The sequence below is a fragment of the Anser brachyrhynchus genome (genome assembly GCF_964034855.1).
Source record: "Anser brachyrhynchus genome assembly, chromosome: 8".
NCBI classification, from domain to species: domain Eukaryota; kingdom Metazoa; phylum Chordata; class Aves; order Anseriformes; family Anatidae; genus Anser; species Anser brachyrhynchus.
Window position 1 is genome coordinate 14962362 of NC_137702.1, and position 19166 is coordinate 14981527.

At 43.7% G+C, this 19166-nt stretch overlaps 1 protein-coding gene across 6 annotated transcripts; it reads left to right on the forward strand.

Moving 5' to 3' along the window:
• Positions 1-5628: 5628 nt before the first annotated feature.
• SAMD13 (sterile alpha motif domain containing 13) lies at positions 5629-13844 on the forward strand. 6 transcript variants are annotated; one of them, XM_080602567.1, is made up of 6 exons: positions 5629-5789; positions 6135-6269; positions 6459-6518; positions 7063-7137; positions 10377-10488; positions 12671-13844. In XM_080602567.1, the coding sequence occupies exons 4-6, from the start codon at positions 7085-7087 to the stop codon at positions 12812-12814; spliced, it is 309 nt and encodes a 102-aa protein (XP_080458693.1). In that variant the 5' UTR covers positions 5629-5789; positions 6135-6269; positions 6459-6518; positions 7063-7084; the 3' UTR covers positions 12815-13844. The 6 variants fall into 6 exon arrangements, with proteins under 6 accessions (XP_080458693.1, XP_080458692.1, XP_080458691.1 ...); XM_080602566.1 differs by having other exon boundaries at positions 5631-5789; positions 6135-6518; XM_080602565.1 differs by lacking the exon at positions 6459-6518 and having other exon boundaries at positions 5631-5789.
• Positions 13845-19166: the final 5322 nt, after the last annotated feature.

A 19166-nucleotide genomic window follows, 5' to 3' on the forward strand; every position in this document is an offset into this window, starting at 1 on the left:
TGTCCTGTGAGAGCTGCATGGACATGTAGGTACAGAGGCTTCAGTATTTTTGTACTGGGCCCAGTTCTGAGGTACAGCATCCAGGCAAGTGAGAGCTCATACAGGAGACTGGCTGGGTATCTGAATCAGACTTCACAGCTAGGACTTGTTATGAAGATGATGACAGCCTTTACTCCCGTAAATATTGTCTGGAGAACCAACAGAAATACACAGAGCTGACTGAGACCACTGCAGGGGAAAGCCATCTGGCAGCACTTGGGTTTCTGCCTCCTCTGCAGCAAAAGGACATACAAATTGCCCTGTCACCACTCATCCCCCAGTGGGTCACTGGGACTGCAAGACATCAGAATTAGGCTTTTGATGGTTTTCCAGTGATAGATGGCTTTCTTGCTCCTGGGGCAACAAAGCTTCCCAGCAAAGTGGGGAGAAAAAAAAAAATCAAAACCACTAGCACTGATTTCCTAATGTAGTGTTTAAAATACAGTTGAGATTTCTGACTGTTTTATTGATATTTTTCTGCCTGTAACTGTTTTTTTTTCCATTCTTCTGTGCATGAGCATGTTGTGCTTTTTGATTTGCCTCATTTCATACAACCAAACTGCTACCATTCAGATTTCCCATAGATTTAACTTCTATTTCATGGAGATATCTGAGCCATCCTTATATAAAATATTCCTATTAAACTAGGTTGCTTTACAATATTGGTGCTTCATATGAATATTCTTAAAAAGCTGCTTGCTATACTATCACTAGCTATGCAATTATGTGGCAGTTACTACTGTTAGCATGGGCAGGATGAGTTGTGTTTTATACGCTGATTTATTGATATAAAGTATGTGCTTAATTAACAAGTATTTATGTCCAGACAGTAGCTTTGTTAAATATAGGGTAATCACCAGAATAAGGAGCACAACAAAACAAGTAGGGCAAGAAATTCTAAGTGAAGTGGATATAATTCACATGCAGGAAGATTTGCTTGAGCAATTCAGTCTTGCACACCATAGGGAAAAAAAAGCAGAAAGGTACCCCTGGCCTTGCATAGCAGTGACCTTTCTTTTTTAGCTTCATCTGAGGAGGATACAGTACCAGTCATCTTACTGGAGATTCACGTGCTTAGGAAAAAGATTGAATAATGTTTATTGTGTAAAAAGGATCCTAGCATAATAACACTGGGTATTTGCAGAATGTGTTCATAAACTGTACTGATGGAGTTAAAATGCTGTAACTCAATGAAGGCGTGAGCTTTCTACTAACGCTGCATCACACAGAACAGGCAGAGGGAGCACAGTTTCCTAAAGAGAAGTCAGTTGTAAAACCCCCAAGGTGAAGGCAGTGCAAGCCTTTATTAGAAAGCATCCAAGAGCTGGTACTCCTTGTCCATCTCTGAAAATGCTCCAATTTACTACAGTGGCAAATCCAGTGTAAAACAGGAAAAGCAGAGTACGTAATTTATCATATAAATGCTCTAATTAAACCTTCCCCTACCTATGGTAAATATTTCTCTTTTCTTATTTTAAGAAGCTGTAAAAAGGATGTTCTTAGTCACTCTTGCTCAGCTTTGTTTTCGTTGAAATTCCCGCTATATCATCAATAAAATACAATCAGAAGGTTTTAAGGGATTCTCCAACAGGACAAAACAGAGGGTCTTTGCCATCCTGCCCCACAGACTTGCCGCAAGGGAGCTGTGTTTCTGATTTGGCATTGTGTACCTGCCGGGCTCCCTAACCTGTGTGCTGATCCTGAAACCCAGAGCTTTTGCAAAAGTTTGTGCACATCTAAGGACCCTGGTTTTTACCTTACAAGAGTCTACCCACGTAACTGCATGGATCATAAATCAAGGCTGATTGGCTCCTGTGCTCTGACCTAGCAATTAAACATGCACTTCAACTTAAGTACATTAGGAATGAGTGCCGGATTGGTACAAGTCGCTCTGGCATATTCTTGCCACAGGTTTTCTGCCTGCCCTCCTACACCTGCTTGTCAACAGTGCTAATTTTGGCCTTTTGTCTAAGCTTTACACAGGACTTCAGAGGAACATGGAAATGCTTGGCCACGCAGAGAACCCTGGCAGGTCAGACGGGGGCCATGAGGAAGACATGGCAAGACTTTTGGATGACCTTCCCAGCCGGTACGTGAATTGAAGAGAGAAGCTTTGCTGCTGGACTTGGTGGGTGGATTGGGGAACCTTGCTGGGAACTGTTCCTCGTGCTTCCACAAAATGCCTGAGGAGTGATGGGAGAGCAGGAGGATGGGTACTCAGCAGTTGATGCTGAGCATCAAGGTAAGTAGCAAAACTCCATGCAAGCAAGTCAGAATAGATTGGAGTGGAAAAGACCCCATCTTTACCTGAGGAAAGAGTATTCTAGGAACAAAGTGTTGGAAAGACAAAGCCAGGGCCAGTAACGAGGACTTCTCTTTCTGGGTGCACAGCAGATGCCAGGGACTGGAAAGGACCCTGAGGTACTTTCCATTCACAGGATGACCAGGAGCACCAGTGCCATATGGGTGTGATGTGTATGTGATAAAAGACTGTTCTAAGTGTTGCATGGACCCGGGATATTCAGAGCAGACAGGAAAGTGGAAGGTGTTTTTGAGATACTAAGGCACCCATGAGTGCAGCTCCAAATGTCTGCTCCTGCAAGGTGAATGTACTAAAGGAGGAAAGGGGAACGAGCTCAGAAAATGGAAAGCTTATTACGGGGTGTCTAAATGGGGTTGGTCACCCAGATAGTAAATTAAAAGTTCCTAACCGCTGATGGGGGGGATATCGTGGCCCAGGCCTTCTGGCTGGAGAAGGCTGAGTATGGAGGTGGCTGCATGGGGGCTTGCTCTTGGGGCAGATCAGCCTCCGTGGCCTGGAAGGTCCCTTTCTAGCCCTGCATTGCTCAGAAGGAAATGATGCAAAGGGGATTTCTAGACTATTTTTAGACTGCTGTTATTAATAGGCTAGAAATAACTGTAAACTAGTTTGGGTGGTAAGTACCCAGTGTAAACCCCTGCCACTTCCACACCTATGACAGGAATCGCTTAGAAGCGACGCAGCTCTCCCCACATCCTGACTCCTTGGCAATGTCTCCGGTGCCAGAGGCTCTGCCAGAAGCCACATCGCAGGCTCTGGACAGCGAGTGCCAGTGGCAGGACCAGGCCCAACACGCCTGTCCACCCAGTGGCAGCGGGACTTCAGCTCCTAGCAGCCCCCATGGCCGCCAGCAGGCGGTAAGGTCGGGCCGGCCTGCTGCCCCTCCGGCACTAGGCCGCAGCCACCTCCCCACTGCCGCAGCGGGTGCCAGGCCCCCACTTCTGTGCCTGGGCATTTCCGAGCCGTGTGGTCCTTACTGACCGAGAGAGAGGTGTTGTACACGGGCACATTGCCCACTCTGCGTCGTGTAGGGCTAGTTTACGTAGGGGAGCGCTCCTGGCTTCCCTCTGCCTGAAAACACAAAAGTCCTTCACTGTTTTTAACTTTCCCAATGGACGCATTTAGCCACATTTTTACATAGGATGAATAAGGGTCTAAAGGGTTTTGTTTTGCTCTGGGCGAGCTGGAATTTTGTGTCCGTGGCGCTTTCCCATGCCAGCCATGTGATGTATTTGTCTGCATGTCCTACTGTCACTGCCAGGGACAACAAAAAAAAAAAGCTTTTCAGCAGAAAACTGGCATTTTCCAATACCCAGGAGACAGGATCAAGCAGTTTCCAATAATCCACACCTACTTGTGTGTATGAAATGGCAGAGACTGAAAGCCACACAGGACTGACCCCTTGGCGCCGATCAGCAAGCTCTGGTCTCACTTTGCTCTCACATGGCCTGGAAATAGCTTTCGCCAGAAGTTGGATGCAGGTAGTCAGACAAAACCCCTAATTCAGTTTCCTGCATGGTCTCCCTCCAGATATAATCTTGCTTTAATTAAATCACATTACTCCAATGAATGAAAATGCAAGCCACAGATCGTCTTCCACATTGAATTTTTTCCACAGCCTGTTTTCTTAAAATTCCTCTCTCTGCTGTTCAAGGTCTTTTAGATGGAACATGTACGCTGTGAGCCTCACGTCAAATACTCTAAGGATTAATTGAAGAACATGATGGAAGGAAAGGGAGAGTGTGAGTAAAAGGAATGGTTTATATTTGTATCCTCAAATGTCAGTTCGTTACCAAAGTTAGAAATCAGCTGATGTAGAAAACTCATTACGGCCTCATTTAGAATGCTTATTTCTCAAGAAACAAAAAAGAATTGCTGTGTGTGACTTGTCCAAGACAAATATGCCAGATTTTACCGTATGCACTGGGATGTGAAGTAAAGAGCGTTTTTTTTAGGGTGCAGTATGTTTAATACTTTATATAACTTGTTTATCTGCATTTATTTAAAGTCCAAAGCAGTGAAGACTCACACTGTTACTAGTTTTCAATGCACCTATCAATATTCATCACTTTATTTGCATAGTTTTTGTGTATTTTGATTATTCATTTGGCAGCATATAAGTTAAGGCAAAATGAAATGCTTGGGGGGGGGGTCATGTCTACAGCCCTTTGTGCTAAACTAGACTTTTCCTGTGATTTTTTGTGCTTGTAGCTGCATCCTGTCAACAGTTTGGTGGCTCAGATCCCTATTCACAAGTGCAGCCAGGATGCGCTTGACTGCTTCTGGGGGTGAGACAGGCATGCAGTGCCTGGGATAGCCCTGCATGCCTGTTTGGCCAGCCAGCAGGCTGTCTGTCAGTGCAACGGTGGCATTTGTGTCACGGAGCCCAGACCCACTCTGCAGGGAGCAGGCTGAAGTCACCTGTCTTCTGCACGAACCCCCAGGTACTTTGTCATGCCCCCCTTTCCTCCAAGCCAACAGCAAGGGTGTGACCGGGAGTGGTTTGATTTGAAATGAAATTCTGCAAGTGAAACATCCCACAAATCTGTACAGAATCAGACTGTTAAGGGTGGTCACTGATAAATGGTCTCTGCATCTGAGCTGTGGCTGGGGCACTGCTCTGCGATGCTATTGTGAGGGCAAGGCAGGGTACGTCGCTTGGTATTGCTCGCTGGATTTCCCGAGCACTGCTAGCGTGTCATCTGTGCCACACTTGTATACCATTAGAAGGTGCATACCTGGATCAAGGGAAACTTGGGAGAATAAATAAAAAATGAGTGTATTACAGGGAAAAAGGAGCAATTGCTGAAGAAAATTGCCAATTTTTTTTAATCTCTGTGTGAAGTTTTATGCCTGGTAGTCCAGCCTTCGCCATTTGTAGGCACTTGGAGTTGCACCTCGCTGTACGACGGCTCCCCTGGGAATCCGTGAGTCTCCCCGCGAAGTGCGGTGCTTACAGGGAAGAGCCGCGGCCCTTCTTCGGGCATCCCTGTCTGCACCTCCTCTCTGCCCGGGGTCCCCGCCGTGCCACGGCTGCGGTGGCCGGGCCGTGCTGTCCTTTGTCACCTCTCTTTTCCCCCACCCCGACCCCGCGACGCTCCGCTTCCCGAGGAAGCCCAGCACCCTCCGTTCCCCCGGCAGGCCGCCGAACTCCTTCCTGACAGCAATTTGAAGCCCTTCTTCTGCCCGCGGGTAGGCGCGGCGCCTTTAACGCGGCCGCCATGTCGCGGGCGGCGGCCGCTGCGGGCCGCGTGTGGCGGCGGCGTGAGGCGGGCCGGGAGCCAGGCGGGGCCGCCGCCCGGTGTCACCCGGAGCCGCCTCCCAGCGCCCCGCTGCCGGCGGGGGGGCGGCCGGGGGCGGCGGGGGGGGTGGGGGGTGCTCCGCCGGGCCGGAGCAGCGCGTAGCGATGCTTTGGTTTAGTGGCTCCTAGGTAGGTGTCTCCGTGTTCGCTTCCCCCGGCCGGGATCCCCGACGACGCCGGCGGGAGGGCTCGGAAGATGCTCCCAAAATGGTGCGCGGAGCCCTCCCCGCGGGCAGCGGGGCAGCGCCGGGAGCCCCCCGCGGGCCGGGAGCGGGCGGGGAGCCCCGGCCGGGCGGGGGCAGCCGTGGGCGGCGGGGCCGCGGCTGTCAGCCCGCGGTCACCTCGGGTGAACCGGGCGAGTTCCTCGGGCAGCGGCACGGGAGAGCCCCGCCATCAGTTCGTCACTGCCCTCTCGGTGCTTTTTGCGCCGGTGCCTGTGTAATAAAGGGTCCTTTCTTTTCTTTTTTTGTTGAGCGGTGTTGATTGCTATCGGCTGTGTTTGCAAAGTTGTGGCTGAAGAGCATGGTTTCCCTGTTGGGTACTTCCCCGAGCGCTGTGACATTTCGCCGGCGTCCATTAGCGCGACAGCAGGAGCGTCCTGAGCCCTTGGTTAGTTCTTTGGTGCTCTCTGAAATAGAAATGTCTTCTCTGAGAACAGAAAGGAAAGGCTGGGGTCGTTTCTGCCTGTTCCTTGGAGCGGTGGAAAACGCTGTGCAGTGAAAGCACTCCGGCACGACACGAGGAGGGAAACAAACGGGATTGTCTCCTGTGTCCTTTGTACGGTCCTTTCCTTTTCAGAGTTCAGCGTACCCACAGAAGAAGCTGTGCTAGTGCAGGAAGGATGGTCTTACGGATAAGGTACGGAATTAGGCCTCAGGAGTTTTGGACTCGATCAGTAACTCGGCTTTCCAGCTTTATGTGTGACTTGGGTAGAAATCACGATGCTCATCTGTGCCTCAGGTTGCCCGTTTGTAAAACAAAGACATGGATTTCAAACCTCACTAGGGATAGGACTGTACACCAATTCGGGATGCTCGGTATAGCAGGGCGACTGAAGGCATCGTAAGCACATATGGGCTCTAGCTGTATACGTATTGCAGGTCAATCTCGCTGTGTATAGTTTACATCAAAATTTTATTAGCTTAAAAAAAATCAAATGTGGTATTACCTTCCTTAATTTTCAGGCATGAAACATTTGTTGTGTTAAAACCACAGGTAAACTTTTCCTAGCTCATTAGCTATTACCAGCTTTGCCAGGCTTCTGACGAAAGCAGTCTTTGACAGTGCTTTTGCTCTCAGGTGGAAACAGTTGTGTCTCTATACTGCTTGTTTCTGTTAACGTTATGTTGCGCTTTTCATAACCACCAATAATTAAACATGGCTTTTCCCCTCCTGTTGATAGTTGCTGAAGAAATCTCCTCCCCATGCTAACTGTTGACATGGAAAACAAGGAAAATGGCTCTCTGGATGTCAAAAAGTAAGTGATTCCATAGTGTTCAGTTTATGTAAACAGCACATCAGTTTTCATTGTAGTTTTTCATTGACTTAATGTGGTTGGCAAGGGTGGGGAGTCTCCATCTTTGTTTGTTTCAAACCTTCTGTATTCTCAATTACTTTTATTTCTGCTTTGAAATTGAAGAGTCTCAGGCATTGATGTAATTAAAAGTGGTATGTGGGAGGACTGTATAGCACTGGAGAGATGCAGAAACTAGTAAGTTGGGAGTATCCGTTTTTGCATTGATTTCTCATTTCAACCAGAGATCAGAGCAAGTGATAGCACTGTAACCAATACTCTACCTTTTCTCATCTGTCAGTTTTTATGGGGGAAGCTCTTTTCACCATCCAGTGTGAGTGAAATGGTGAAACTCCTGAGGAAGGACTTGCAAAAGTCAAAGCAGGAAATGATGCCCGAGGGAGTCTCTGTACTTCCAGCTAGTGGCTTTTACGGAACCAATGCCTGATGGGGAGAAGCGTCCCATGTGGAAGATGTCCCCTCTATTTCTCTTTGAAAGAGGTGTGCACATTTCTCTGCTGACTACCCAGCCACCCTGAGCTGAGAAGTAGTAGCAACAGCACGTGTCTTTGGTTTCAGTTCTGAAAACAGATATTTTAAACTGTTTGCTGAAGAAGCCCTAAACTGCTAGGTTACTACTACAGACCTAGGGTGGAAATAAGACGAAGACATGGTGTGCATTGCTCTACAATTTTCTTCAGTGTGGTGGACTGCAAACTAAGGGATAGAAACTGTTTTAGGGCATTTCCATATTCCTGAAGGTCAACAGTTTTTCAGTTAGGATTATTAGTCCTAATCTAATTTATGACCTGAAAAGTGCATTTCTGTGTGGAAAAATCGGCTGGGCTGTGTTAGGCTTACAGATGCTGTGGTGATCTATAACACAAAGAAAGGAACTAGAGAGAGTTCATCATCTGTCCTCTCAGACTGCAACACTTTACGAAGCTGCACCTCGTTCTTCTTCATATCTCTTTGCTAGGAGCCTTCCACAAAAACATGACAATTAGGCTTAGGTTCCCTGGCACTAAATGATATAAGCAATAGTAATAATAATGGTCAATTCAGAATGCTGTTGAAACACCTGATTATGACACAGCATCGAAAGATCTGCTGGTGGCCGTTAATATTGGTATCCTTCCTCTTCGTTGGCTACACCCCACCAATATAAAATGCACTTCCCTATTTAGGGACTGTGTGTAGGTTATACTGTGTGTGTCCATCAGAAGCCACCTCCAGTTACCTGTTTTTCTTCTACAACCAGGACTCCGTGGCAGGCGGGAGAGCGACAGCAGTCAAAGCAAGGACCGTTTACATTTAATCGTTTTCCCTTGAGGCTTGCGTGATAAAGGTTCAACTACTAATTGCAGTGGTGTTTTTTTAAAACCGATGGTGATTGTAATTAAACTGATCGGAAGCTGTGGTTTCTAAATGAAAGTATATAATAGCGCGTGTGCATATCTACAAAGGAGGTATTTGGCACTTTCCTGAAGTCGTTATAAATAGATGGGATAAAATCTGTTCACAGCTATGTCCTTTCAGGCCTTGCTGCTTCTGCCACATGATGGCAATAAAGCCACGGGGACAGTGGTGAAAAGCAGACAAGCCAAATCTTTATTCATTACTCGTACAGCTAGTATCTGGTTATAAAGCCTAAAATGCCAGCCCTCTTAAGGTTTTACAGCATCCAGGATGCCTGGCAAAAGCTGGTGTACGGCTGAGCCATGGCTGTAATATATTCCCCTTTCTTGTCTAAAGAATTCAGCCATGCACAACGGCAGGGCAAGGAGGAGGCTGTCTAGAAGCCAACTGAGCATCTGTGCGGGTAGATGGGTTAAAATCCAGCCAGTCTCCCAACAGTCTGCCACATGCCATGCTATTCCTTGAGGGAGGAACTTGCAATTATTTCCTGAGATTAGTTAATGACTAAGGTGGTGCCCTAGAAGCCATTGCAGTTGGGCCTGGGATGGGGTTGGACCAAGCTGTACGTTCCCTAGCAGTAAAAGAAGAGCTTTATGAAAACCAGTACATTTGGGCTGAAATACAGAATTGTGGGAGGGACTATATTTAGCTGGAAGTGAACATGCTTTGGGAAGTAAGCAAAATACAGTTGGGAGGTATTTTTTACAGGTCAAGTCTTTCATTTGCTGTTTAAGAATAATTAAATTCAACATCTCCTAGGATTTTTTATTTAATAGTGGGCTTTGGGGATTTAGTTTATTTGTCTTTAAGTAAGTGGTAGTTTACATATTGGGGGAAATGCAGAGGTTTAAATAAAGTGCTGCTTCCACAAATACCTATAGGTTTTTTATGCTGTTTTTCACGGCATTTTACTTCTTAGGTCTCAGAATGTGTACAACACCAAAAATCTTCATTGAAAGACATTGTGATTTAAAAAAAAGAAAAAAAGAAAAAAAGAAAAAGTGTTGCTCTGATAAGCTGGCCAGATAGTCTCATTTTAAATTTTGCTGAGTGTTGCCTTTCTCTGTTCCCAATCAGCGGAGCAATTCATGAAGCAAGTCATTATGTGATGAGCAAGAGTAAGAAACTCTGGCCTTTTGCTCCTTGCTCTGAAATATGTGTATGTTTTATGTGATAAGTGAGAGAAACTGCTTTTAAAAGGCCAACTGCAGCATACAGTGTGATTCATAGTTATTTAGAAAGTCCCTAGATTTGCCTAAAGATAAATCAAAAACAAATTTTAGAGGATATTCTATATTGAGCAATTGCTGGTACCTCTCATTTCTTGTTTTACAAGGTAAAGATGGTTTCCAGTAGTTTCTATCCGTGTTACAAGAAAGCACAATCTCATCTTGGAAAAGAGTAACCTGTAAATTGCAATTCTATATAAATACTTGGTAGTTGAGAACAGCCTACAGTCTTGAAAGACCCTGTACCTCAGACCCGGTAGTCTTTGTTCTCCAGCTGCAAAGGCAGCACACTCAACAGGAAAAGGTCCTGGCTGACTACCTTTGGCTGATGTGAATATTCATGTACTTTCTTCTTTTCTGAAGGGAGAGAGGTACAGAACAGGTACAGAGGAACAGAACAGGAGTGCCTGTTCTGTATAGGAATGGTGGGAGGTGTGTTGAAAGGTACTTTTCCTGGAGTTACAGAGAAGGAGGGAATGTACATAGGTTGTCTGTAAAGAAGCAGCAGATACTATAGATATTTAGTGATTACTTGTCTGGATTTGTGCTTTGCAGTTCAGTAGAAAATGGAAGACCTCCGGATCCTGCTGACTGGGCTGTTATTGATGTTGTGAATTATTTCAGAACAGCTGGATTTGAAGAACAAGCCAGTGCTTTCCAAGAACAGGTAAATCTGCTAGGAAACATCCTGGCACAGCGGAGATTTGTTGTTAGCTCTTGGCATGCAGAGAGATGCCTCTCTAGACGGCACTAGAAAGGCATACTGAAAGCTGGCATTGAAGTTGCATCATGAAAAAAATGCAGAATATAGAAGAGTAGCAAAGAAGAAATTTATACGATTCTCCAAAGCATATAAATTCTTACCTGATGCCAAAAAAAAAATCAGAATGGTGATAACAAATCTATGGAAGCAGTTTTAATGGGAAAACCAAGAAGAGGTGGAAGAAGTAAAGCTTACAGTAAACACCGAGATGTAATATACTTGAATATATATTCACACATACCCAGATAAGCATAGAGAATCAGTTTTCTATTCAATGAAAGCCTTAGATGACCTAGTTCCAGTATTTATTGAATCCACAGGGAACCTTGTGGAAGAAGAAGGGAAGGGAAATAAATGCTGTCTGTTCTTGGAGTTTGTCCTGCTCCAGGTACTGGATTTACTTCATCTGGATCCCTCCAAAGCTGTTCTTACTCCATAGCGTCATTGAACACCAGTCGAAAAGGCAACTCTAGAGCAGTCATATCAATGAGCAAAATACTCAGTGGTGTCAGAATTCCCATAAAAAGAATTGTGACAAATGAAAATGAGAAAATAGAAATTCTTTTTAACCATTAACATTTTCAGCAGTAATTGGAAGGAGGCACCTGCTATAATTGGGTAAAAAGTTACTGGAATCCTTATTTTTTAGATATGCTGTCACACTGTGCTCCTCGGTAGGGATTAGCAGTTGTATCTCTCAGTGAGGTTTTACAGAAATTTCACTTTCAGCTGATGTTTGACTATTTTGTGCTTTTTTCTTGTATTTAGTATTTTTAAAATTTATCAAATCATGAGAGAGATCAATGGACAAATTACTGCTGAACTCTAATACGTCTTCCTTTTTTTTTTTTCATGTTCAGTTGTAACCAAGGGTGTGATCTGTGACATTCTGAATACAACATTTAATATTTGTAAGGAAGATACTGCAGTGGGATAAGTTAATGTATAGTGTATATTACTTACAAAAATACACAATTTTGGCAGTATATAATCATGGACAACAACAGTGTATGCAGGCATCTGAACTTGTTGCTGGCTATTGATACCAAACTGAAAATCTATAAATTTTATTAACAGTAGAAAAGATGGCAATGAAGTGAAGTCCAGTGCAGGAGTACGCCATAAGGTTGAAGATTTCTTTGGGCTATGATGACCCTGTGGGGTCTGGCGGTGTTGTGAGACACCAGTCACTGCCCTGTAGGTGTAGGTCATGTCTCCTGGGTAGTGCACTGCGGTTGAGCTGTAGGACTGCATAAGTAAAAGGATGGTCGTTTGTCTAAAATGAAGAAGGGAGTTGTGAGGTGTGGATTCTTCCGTCTGCTTTTTGACCCATGAAAAAATGATTTACAGTGAACTTGCAAACATATGACAAGGTTTTGAGGTGAAAGAAGAAAAAAACACAAAACTTATAGGATTTCTAATCTAAGTAGGTCAGAAAGTCAAGGTTTGAGAGGAAAAATATATGTGTATATATATGATTTAAAAGTGGAACTTAGAGGTCATCGAGACCCAGTCTGGGATGCTGCTGCTTTTATCCTTTTTTGATGTAAGTGGAGGAAATGTTCCCTCAGAGTGTTGAGGTCTGCAGTTAGACCTTTTTCAAATTTTTGATTGCAGGAATGTTTTTTCCCCCACAGGAAGCATAAGAAGTTGGCTCTTTAAAGCAGGCACCTGAAGTTATTAGCAGATACTGACTAGTCCAAACTTGCAGGTTGCTGTCAGTGGTAATTCTGAAATGCATTTCACTGCCTTCTCCATAAATGTATCCTTCCCTTAATGGCTGTTAATTAGGCAAGCTGTACATGTACCTATTAATTTTAAACAGATGTACAAGGAGGGAATTTTGAAATGAGGTTGATTTGGATTTTGTGCTTAACTAACTAGCATTTATGCTTTAGTCAGCACAGGTGAGCACTTGAAAAACCAGACAGCAGAATTTAGCAGCTATAAACGTTGTTTCAGGAAATTAAAGGCTATTATTTGTTTTCTCATTGATCCTCTGTAATAGTCTTCCATTTGTTGCATGATTGTTCTCAACTGTTTGATTTGTATATTGTCTTTATCAATTCTTAAATTCTTCTTATAGGAAATTGATGGCAAATCGTTACTGTTGATGACAAGAAATGATGTACTGACTGGACTTTCATTAAAACTGGGGCCTGCGCTGAAAATCTATGAATATCACGTAAAACCTCTACAGACACAACATCTAAAGAACAACTCTTTATAGCAAATTGTCTAATTGGGGTCATGTTGTGCCTCAAACAGTATATAAGCAATTTGGTTTCATGTGATGGAACTTTGTAAAGAGAGAATATATTAAGAATTTAAACCAAATTAAGATATATATCCTATTGGATAGAGTTGGCAATATACTATATACTGAGTCTGAACTGAGAGAGGTGGTGTGTATTTTTTACATAGTACATGATTTTCTCTTTTAGGATTTGTCAGTGAGCATGTTGAGATAGCTATATCACTATATCCAGAACAAAAGGGAGGTATGTCATTCTCATTTCTGAGCCAGACGTGTTCTTGATTTCGTAAATTAAAATACCAAAAAAAAAAATATATATATATATAAAAATAAAGTTTACATGCATCTTTGGGAAAGAGAAACCAATAGAAGTAGGTTTTGGTTTACATTAAAGACCTACTAAAATTATTACTACTTGTAATTCTGGGATGGGACTGACACTTGCCAACTCACCCTTTTTTGCAGAGGGTCCTATTTTGACCTTATTAAGGTTTATTTGTGGTATGCTGCAATGTTTAAAGCTGTACATAAAACTAACATAACCCCTTCGATAGCAGAAGGCATTGCTGACAAGTGAAACTGGGTTGTGTATTTTTTGCTGTCCTTCAAATTTTCAGCTTGTTTTCACTTGTTTTTAATAGTAGTTCTATGTAAAGTATAGTTGATTTTTAAAAGTTTGTGTTGCTTTGCAAACAAAAAAAATCATTTTATTCTTTTTTTTTAATTTATGATAACTTGTTTTCTAACATTATGCAGAAGTTTGTAAAAAAAAAAAGTGAAATTCTGCACATTTTTAATATTGTCTGTCATTGGTGTTGTAATGGTTGATTATTTTCTTTTAATGCTTTACTTAACGGTTTGAATACTTGTTTTAAAAACTGAAAGAAGCTGTCTTGTCACCATACATCTCTGTTAAAAGAGAGTCTTGTTCAAACTGTTTGTACCAGTTCCCTATTTGATAGGTTGCTTGCTATATCCCAATAAAGCATTGCTTATGTTTGGATTCAGTTTACTTTACCGATTTTTTGTTTTACTTTCTCCGTTTCTTTGTTGTGGTATACTGGAGCACTTGTCTTTTTCCATTCCCCCATTAAAATGATACAAAAAACTACTTAATATTCAATGCTCTTCTGATTGCTTTTAATACCACCTACCAAGATACTTAAAGATTTCATTATTTTTTCTTTTTCTTATCCAGTTACATACTGCTGAAGGAGAGAATTTGAAGCACTGGTCATGTTCACCAGTAACATCTGAGCTTTTGTTCCCCTTGTCTAGAGCTGTCAGTGGTGCAGAGGTGCCACGCTTGGCACTGGTACAGCAGGGTGAATCACCCCGCAGTGCCTGGAAGATGACCCACAGGTGGTGCTAAACACTGTCCAGGCTCCCCATCTTCCCTGGCCCAGAGAGCTTTGTGTTGACCCCTAAAATGGGCCGGGGGGTCGAGGCTGAGCAAAAGAACTTGGGAAGGAGGAAATTACCAGGAGAGCGTGGTTTAAGTGGAAATGGTGTGGGAGGCAATGGTGAGGGGATGCAGCTCAGAAGGGAGAAAGTAGTAAGAGTGTAGTGATTTCAGCCCAGTGGGGACAGCAGAAGCTCCCGCCTAGTGGTGGACCTGCCTTCGCTTCTGATTTGGCCAAATGCAAGGTGGCTGTGGATGCTGCAGTGGTAAGGGAGCTGCTTGTGATTTCAGGTATTGAGGTTTGAGAGGGGATAACACCACGCGTATATCTGCACTACGGGTAGAGCGCACGGTATGTGGTATGATGCCTACACCGTACAGCAGCATGCTTTCTTGTATAGTTTCTAACCTTTACACTGTACAAAATATGTATTTAGAATTTTAGATGCATGATAGGATACTGGGGTGCATTAACTGTTTCTCTTCTTCTCCCTTGTACCGTGCTGTGTACTGTAGGTATCGATCTGTTTTTAGCAACAGGTTTGTAAGTTGCAGCCTGAATTTTGCTTGCAACTTAATTGTTTATGGTTTGGTAGCATCCAGGGATACCTACTGAGAGTAGTGATCGATACCTGCTGAGAGTAGTGATCTTCTGGAAGACTTCATTCAAATAGAGAGAATCATCCCTGCCCTGGGGTGTATTCAGGTACAGTCTGTATCAGGCTGGTTAGAGGCTGCAACTGAAAAATTATACATGAAACTCCTAAATATTTTAATGAAGAATTAGATCAGTTTATGAAAAGGATTATGTGAAGCAGCTGCCTGTAGCAGTCTGGAGATTCATACCGGCCCTGTATTTGTGGAATTATTGTTGGAGTGAAATACATAATGCTACGTTACTGAAAGATGAACTGAATATTCTCTTTTTCTACATTTGCATTTTTGGGGTGTGATTGACGCATTTCGGAGATCTGTGGATGATGTAGAATTGAAAGTAAAAGATGTTCATTCCATTAGGAAGTAAAAATCTTCACTGTACAGCTGTGAGGGCTCATTTGGTGATTACTGAGTACTGTGCTTTCTTTTTAATGCATTTTACTGTGCAAATGAATTAGATTCAAAAACATCCAGATTATACTCCTCTTTTGATCAGCACTGCTAACTCGTTCATGCAAGCAGAGGCATAACAGAAAGCTCACTGCAGGCATGAAAGGCAATTTAGAGGATGTTACTCGGAACTGTACTTTTTTTTTTTTTAACTGTCCCTGATCTTTATTGTAGTTTCCTAGTGTTCTCTGAGCTTTCTAATGCTGCCATTCCCTTTGTGCAGGTGACTGTCCTGGTTTTGTCTGTTACATTCTCCTTGCTCTTTCTGGGAGAGAAAAAAGCTTTTAAAAAGAGAATGGAGGGTCTGAAAGAAGAAGTCAAAGCCAGATTATTTTTAGCTACCATTCCTCTTGCAGAAAACACAGCTGCTGTTGAGATGAGGAAGCAGCTGATGGGCATCGCTGGATACCATGTCAATGCTGCAGTTCTAATAGTGGCAGAGCTATGCAGGAGTCCAGTTTAAAAGCCAGTGCTGTGCTTTGGGTGGTGGTTAAGCTGCCAGGTGTCTGTCTGCTCAGCTGATACTGGATGTGAGAGTGACAATGGCCTCGATGCTGCAGGTCTCCTTGCTTTCACACTGAATGAGCAATTTAGAAAGTGTCCTCCCTCTCCTAGAGGCAGCTCGAAGGAGCAAAGCAGCAGTCAGCTCCCCTGCCCTACTGCCAGCCAGCACAAGAACAGAGACATGCTGCAGCCGAGGTCCTCCTGTTTACTGTCCTGCCTCTTGACCATTTTCTCTTCTGAAGCTGTACGCGCACAGTGCATAGCACGTTCTCTTTGCACCCAAGTATCACACTAAGTGCCACACACACAGCGTGTAAGGCAACCGCCAACGAAGCATGAAGGCTGTGCTTGGGCCTGTCCTCCAAGGTCACTTTCTCAACCCAGAGAAAACAGTTCTGCTTGCTGATCTCTCCTATCTTTGTGTTCAATTGTTCCCTTTAAAGCAGTTTGTTCTAATGTGCTCCGCTTTGTTGTTATCAGTTAGTAGGAAGTTCTCTTCACTTACAATTACAGGACAAGGCTCAGCAGCTGTAGTGAAGGGAGTAGCTACTCACGCATCACTCCTGCATAGGGATGGCCCAGGCAAAATGTCACCTTAGGCCCTCACTATCAGTAGTTACTTGCTGAATGACCCTTTCCTGCTTTTTTCAATGTATTCACTTTCTACCATGTCCCTTACCAGCTCCTATTGTCAAAAATCAGCATTTAATTGGTCTGTTACCTGTAACGCTCTTCCTCCATACGCTGTCCTACTAAAGTAAACAATAACAGTTATTTGAAAAGCAGAGGGTCCTGCTTTATGTGAATCCAGGGAAACTACAACCTTATTTATCATTTTCTTATGCCAATATTCTATGCAGTGACCCTAAATTATTGAAAATTTGGAGGCTGAGACTGAGCAGGACCAGAAAAACATCTCCCTTTATCTCCTTTCCTATTTACTTCCAAGTCAAAACAGCAGTTCCTTCCCTTCCAGGAATGGGTTTTGGCTCAAAAGTAATGTGGGAAGTAAATTGGCTCTAAGTGTGCATGTGAAGAGTGTAACCGTACGTGGCTCAGCAGGAAGCAGGCTGAACGGAGCAGTTATTGAGGAGGGTCTGCTCTACTCTCACCTCCACCTCGGGGACGATTGCATAGGATTGTCTTCGGCCTTCTAACAGAGCAAGAGGACTTGGTGCCTGGGGACATCAGCCTGGAGAGCCCATCCTTGTTGCACTCCATCTCGCTGGAGGCCTTCACACACCTTCACCCCTGCATGCACCCTGAAGTTGCTCGGTTGCAACGGCAGCTTCCCCTAGGGGCTTGCAGAGGGCAGTGGCTGTCATTAGCTCACTGGCAGCCTGCGAGGGCAGTCTCCATGGGAATAACGGGCAGGCAGATTTAACAAGTAGCTTTAATTTGTGTTGAGAAAGGCTGTGTTCTTTAAATATACTAATGTAACAATGTCATTAAGCCCTTTTTTTGCTTAGCCCCTATAATTAGGGAATTGTTGGATTTAGTCATGTTTGGATCCCAGCTGTATGTTCAGTTTCCTCCCAGAATAGCATTAGCTAGTAGACACTGTAAATTTGGGGAACATGACTAACATCAAACACCTGGAGAGCCCAAGGGGGCCACCATGATGACTGTAAGCAGCCCTTAATCTCCGTGCAAGAGTTTCATCACTATTGAAGGTTGCTGGTGAGTACTGGAGACCACTGTTGTATTTACTGCTGCACCCACAAGTACCTTTAATAAAGAAACAATCAGCAGTTGTAACTGCTGTATCAGCAGTTGATCTGCTGATAAGGCAGCAACAAATGCCTTGGATTTGGCAGGCTTGCACTCATCTCATGATGTTCTTTTCACCTTTTCAATTGATTGCTATAATCCAGCTGCCTCTCTATAAACACTCTGCAATACTCAGTACGTTGAGGACGCCCCTGACTTTGCAGCAGTTGAATTGTATGAAAAGTGGGGGGAAGCCTCTTCAATGGCACTGGTTTCTGATTTAAATGTAATGTTGCATTGTCTTATACTGCTGGATTGCAGCAGGAGGGAGCAAAGATGAGGGACCATATAGCTGAGTTTGTGTTCCAGCAGGTGGACAACGCACAGGGAGAAGTGTGGAAGTGGGTTTGTGTCTGAATGCAACAACCCTGTTTCACAAAGATACTCCTCTTCTACTCCCTCCTCCCTTTTGTATAAACACTATGTGCCAATTTGCCCAGGCCTCTGGAAATGTGTGTAACCTAGAAGACTCAGAAATATTGGAGGAGTTTTTTGGTTACTTAGATCAGCTCAGTTCAACTTAGAATCAGGGTTCTATACTCCTGGTAAAAAGTAAATTAAAAAAAAAAAACACTTTAAAAATTAAAAAATAGTAACTTCAATAGTTAATCAAGACCGTCAGGTTTAAATGTGTATTAGAAAGCAGTTGGATTGAGTATTTAGAGAGAATAAGACAGTAAAAACAGTGAAAACAGCTCATTTGTACTGCCCCTGGCAGTGACATTTCATCTCTGTTTTAGATACTGGTTAAGAAGTTTTGTTACTGCATTTTATCTTCATGTGACGCTGTTTAAGCATGGGACATGATCAGCGGCTGAGGAGGATTGTGGTTGGACTGTCTGGGCATCTGTCAGAATTGAACAGAAAGAGGATGTGAAAGGATCAGATGCTGAAATGATAGGAAGTTTTTTGTGTACTTGAAATGCCCCGTGTCTTGGTAGGAGGCTGAGGGCCGCTCATGACAGGAACCACACACACAAAATTATCTCAATTAAAACTATGTAAAGTCCATCGTGGAGACCAAATCTAAAGAAAATAAGAATTTGGCCGGGGTTCAGGCCCAAGTAGCATGGCTAAGTCCAATTTTCAGGAATGATTTATCCCATTGCAATCTGAATCTATTTGCCGTGTGGAAGATCTGGGCTCCTTCCGATTGCCCAAGTGCTGACGCTGGAAGGAAAATGCCCACACGCATGACTCAGGTTCGCAGTGCTGGATGAGGCGCTGCTCCTCCTGTCTGCGGTCTATAGAAACCACGTTGCAGGAGTGTACTTGTGTGCTTGGAGCCACAGAAAAGTCTAAATCAACAACTGGTTGCTTCTTTGCGTCCTCTTTCTGCCATGAAGTTTAATTCATTACTACTTTATAAGCCTGCAGATGAAGCACAAACAGTAATGACAGGCAACCTTCCGCCCAGTGCAATACGCTTCTCGCAAGATAGAAAAAAAATGGTTTGTGAACAGCACAACAACTGATCTGCTTTGCTTAGAAAGAGGTGAAGACTGAAACATTCAGTAAGATCTTTTTTTTATGTTTTTAACA

What these genes read in the sequence shown, in the direction of transcription:
- SAMD13 (XM_080602567.1), top strand. Translation starts at nt 7,085, where the DNA reads ATGCTAACTGTTGACATGGAAAACAAGGAAAATGGCTCTCTGGATGTC. An exon ending in GGCTCTCTGGATGTCAAAAA is followed by an intron (nt 7,138 to 10,376) that starts GTAAGTGATTCC and finishes TGTGCTTTGCAG; the next exon opens with TTCAGTAGAAAATGGAAGAC. An exon ending in CCAGTGCTTTCCAAGAACAG is followed by an intron (nt 10,489 to 12,670) that starts GTAAATCTGCTA and finishes TTCTTCTTATAG; the next exon opens with GAAATTGATGGCAAATCGTT.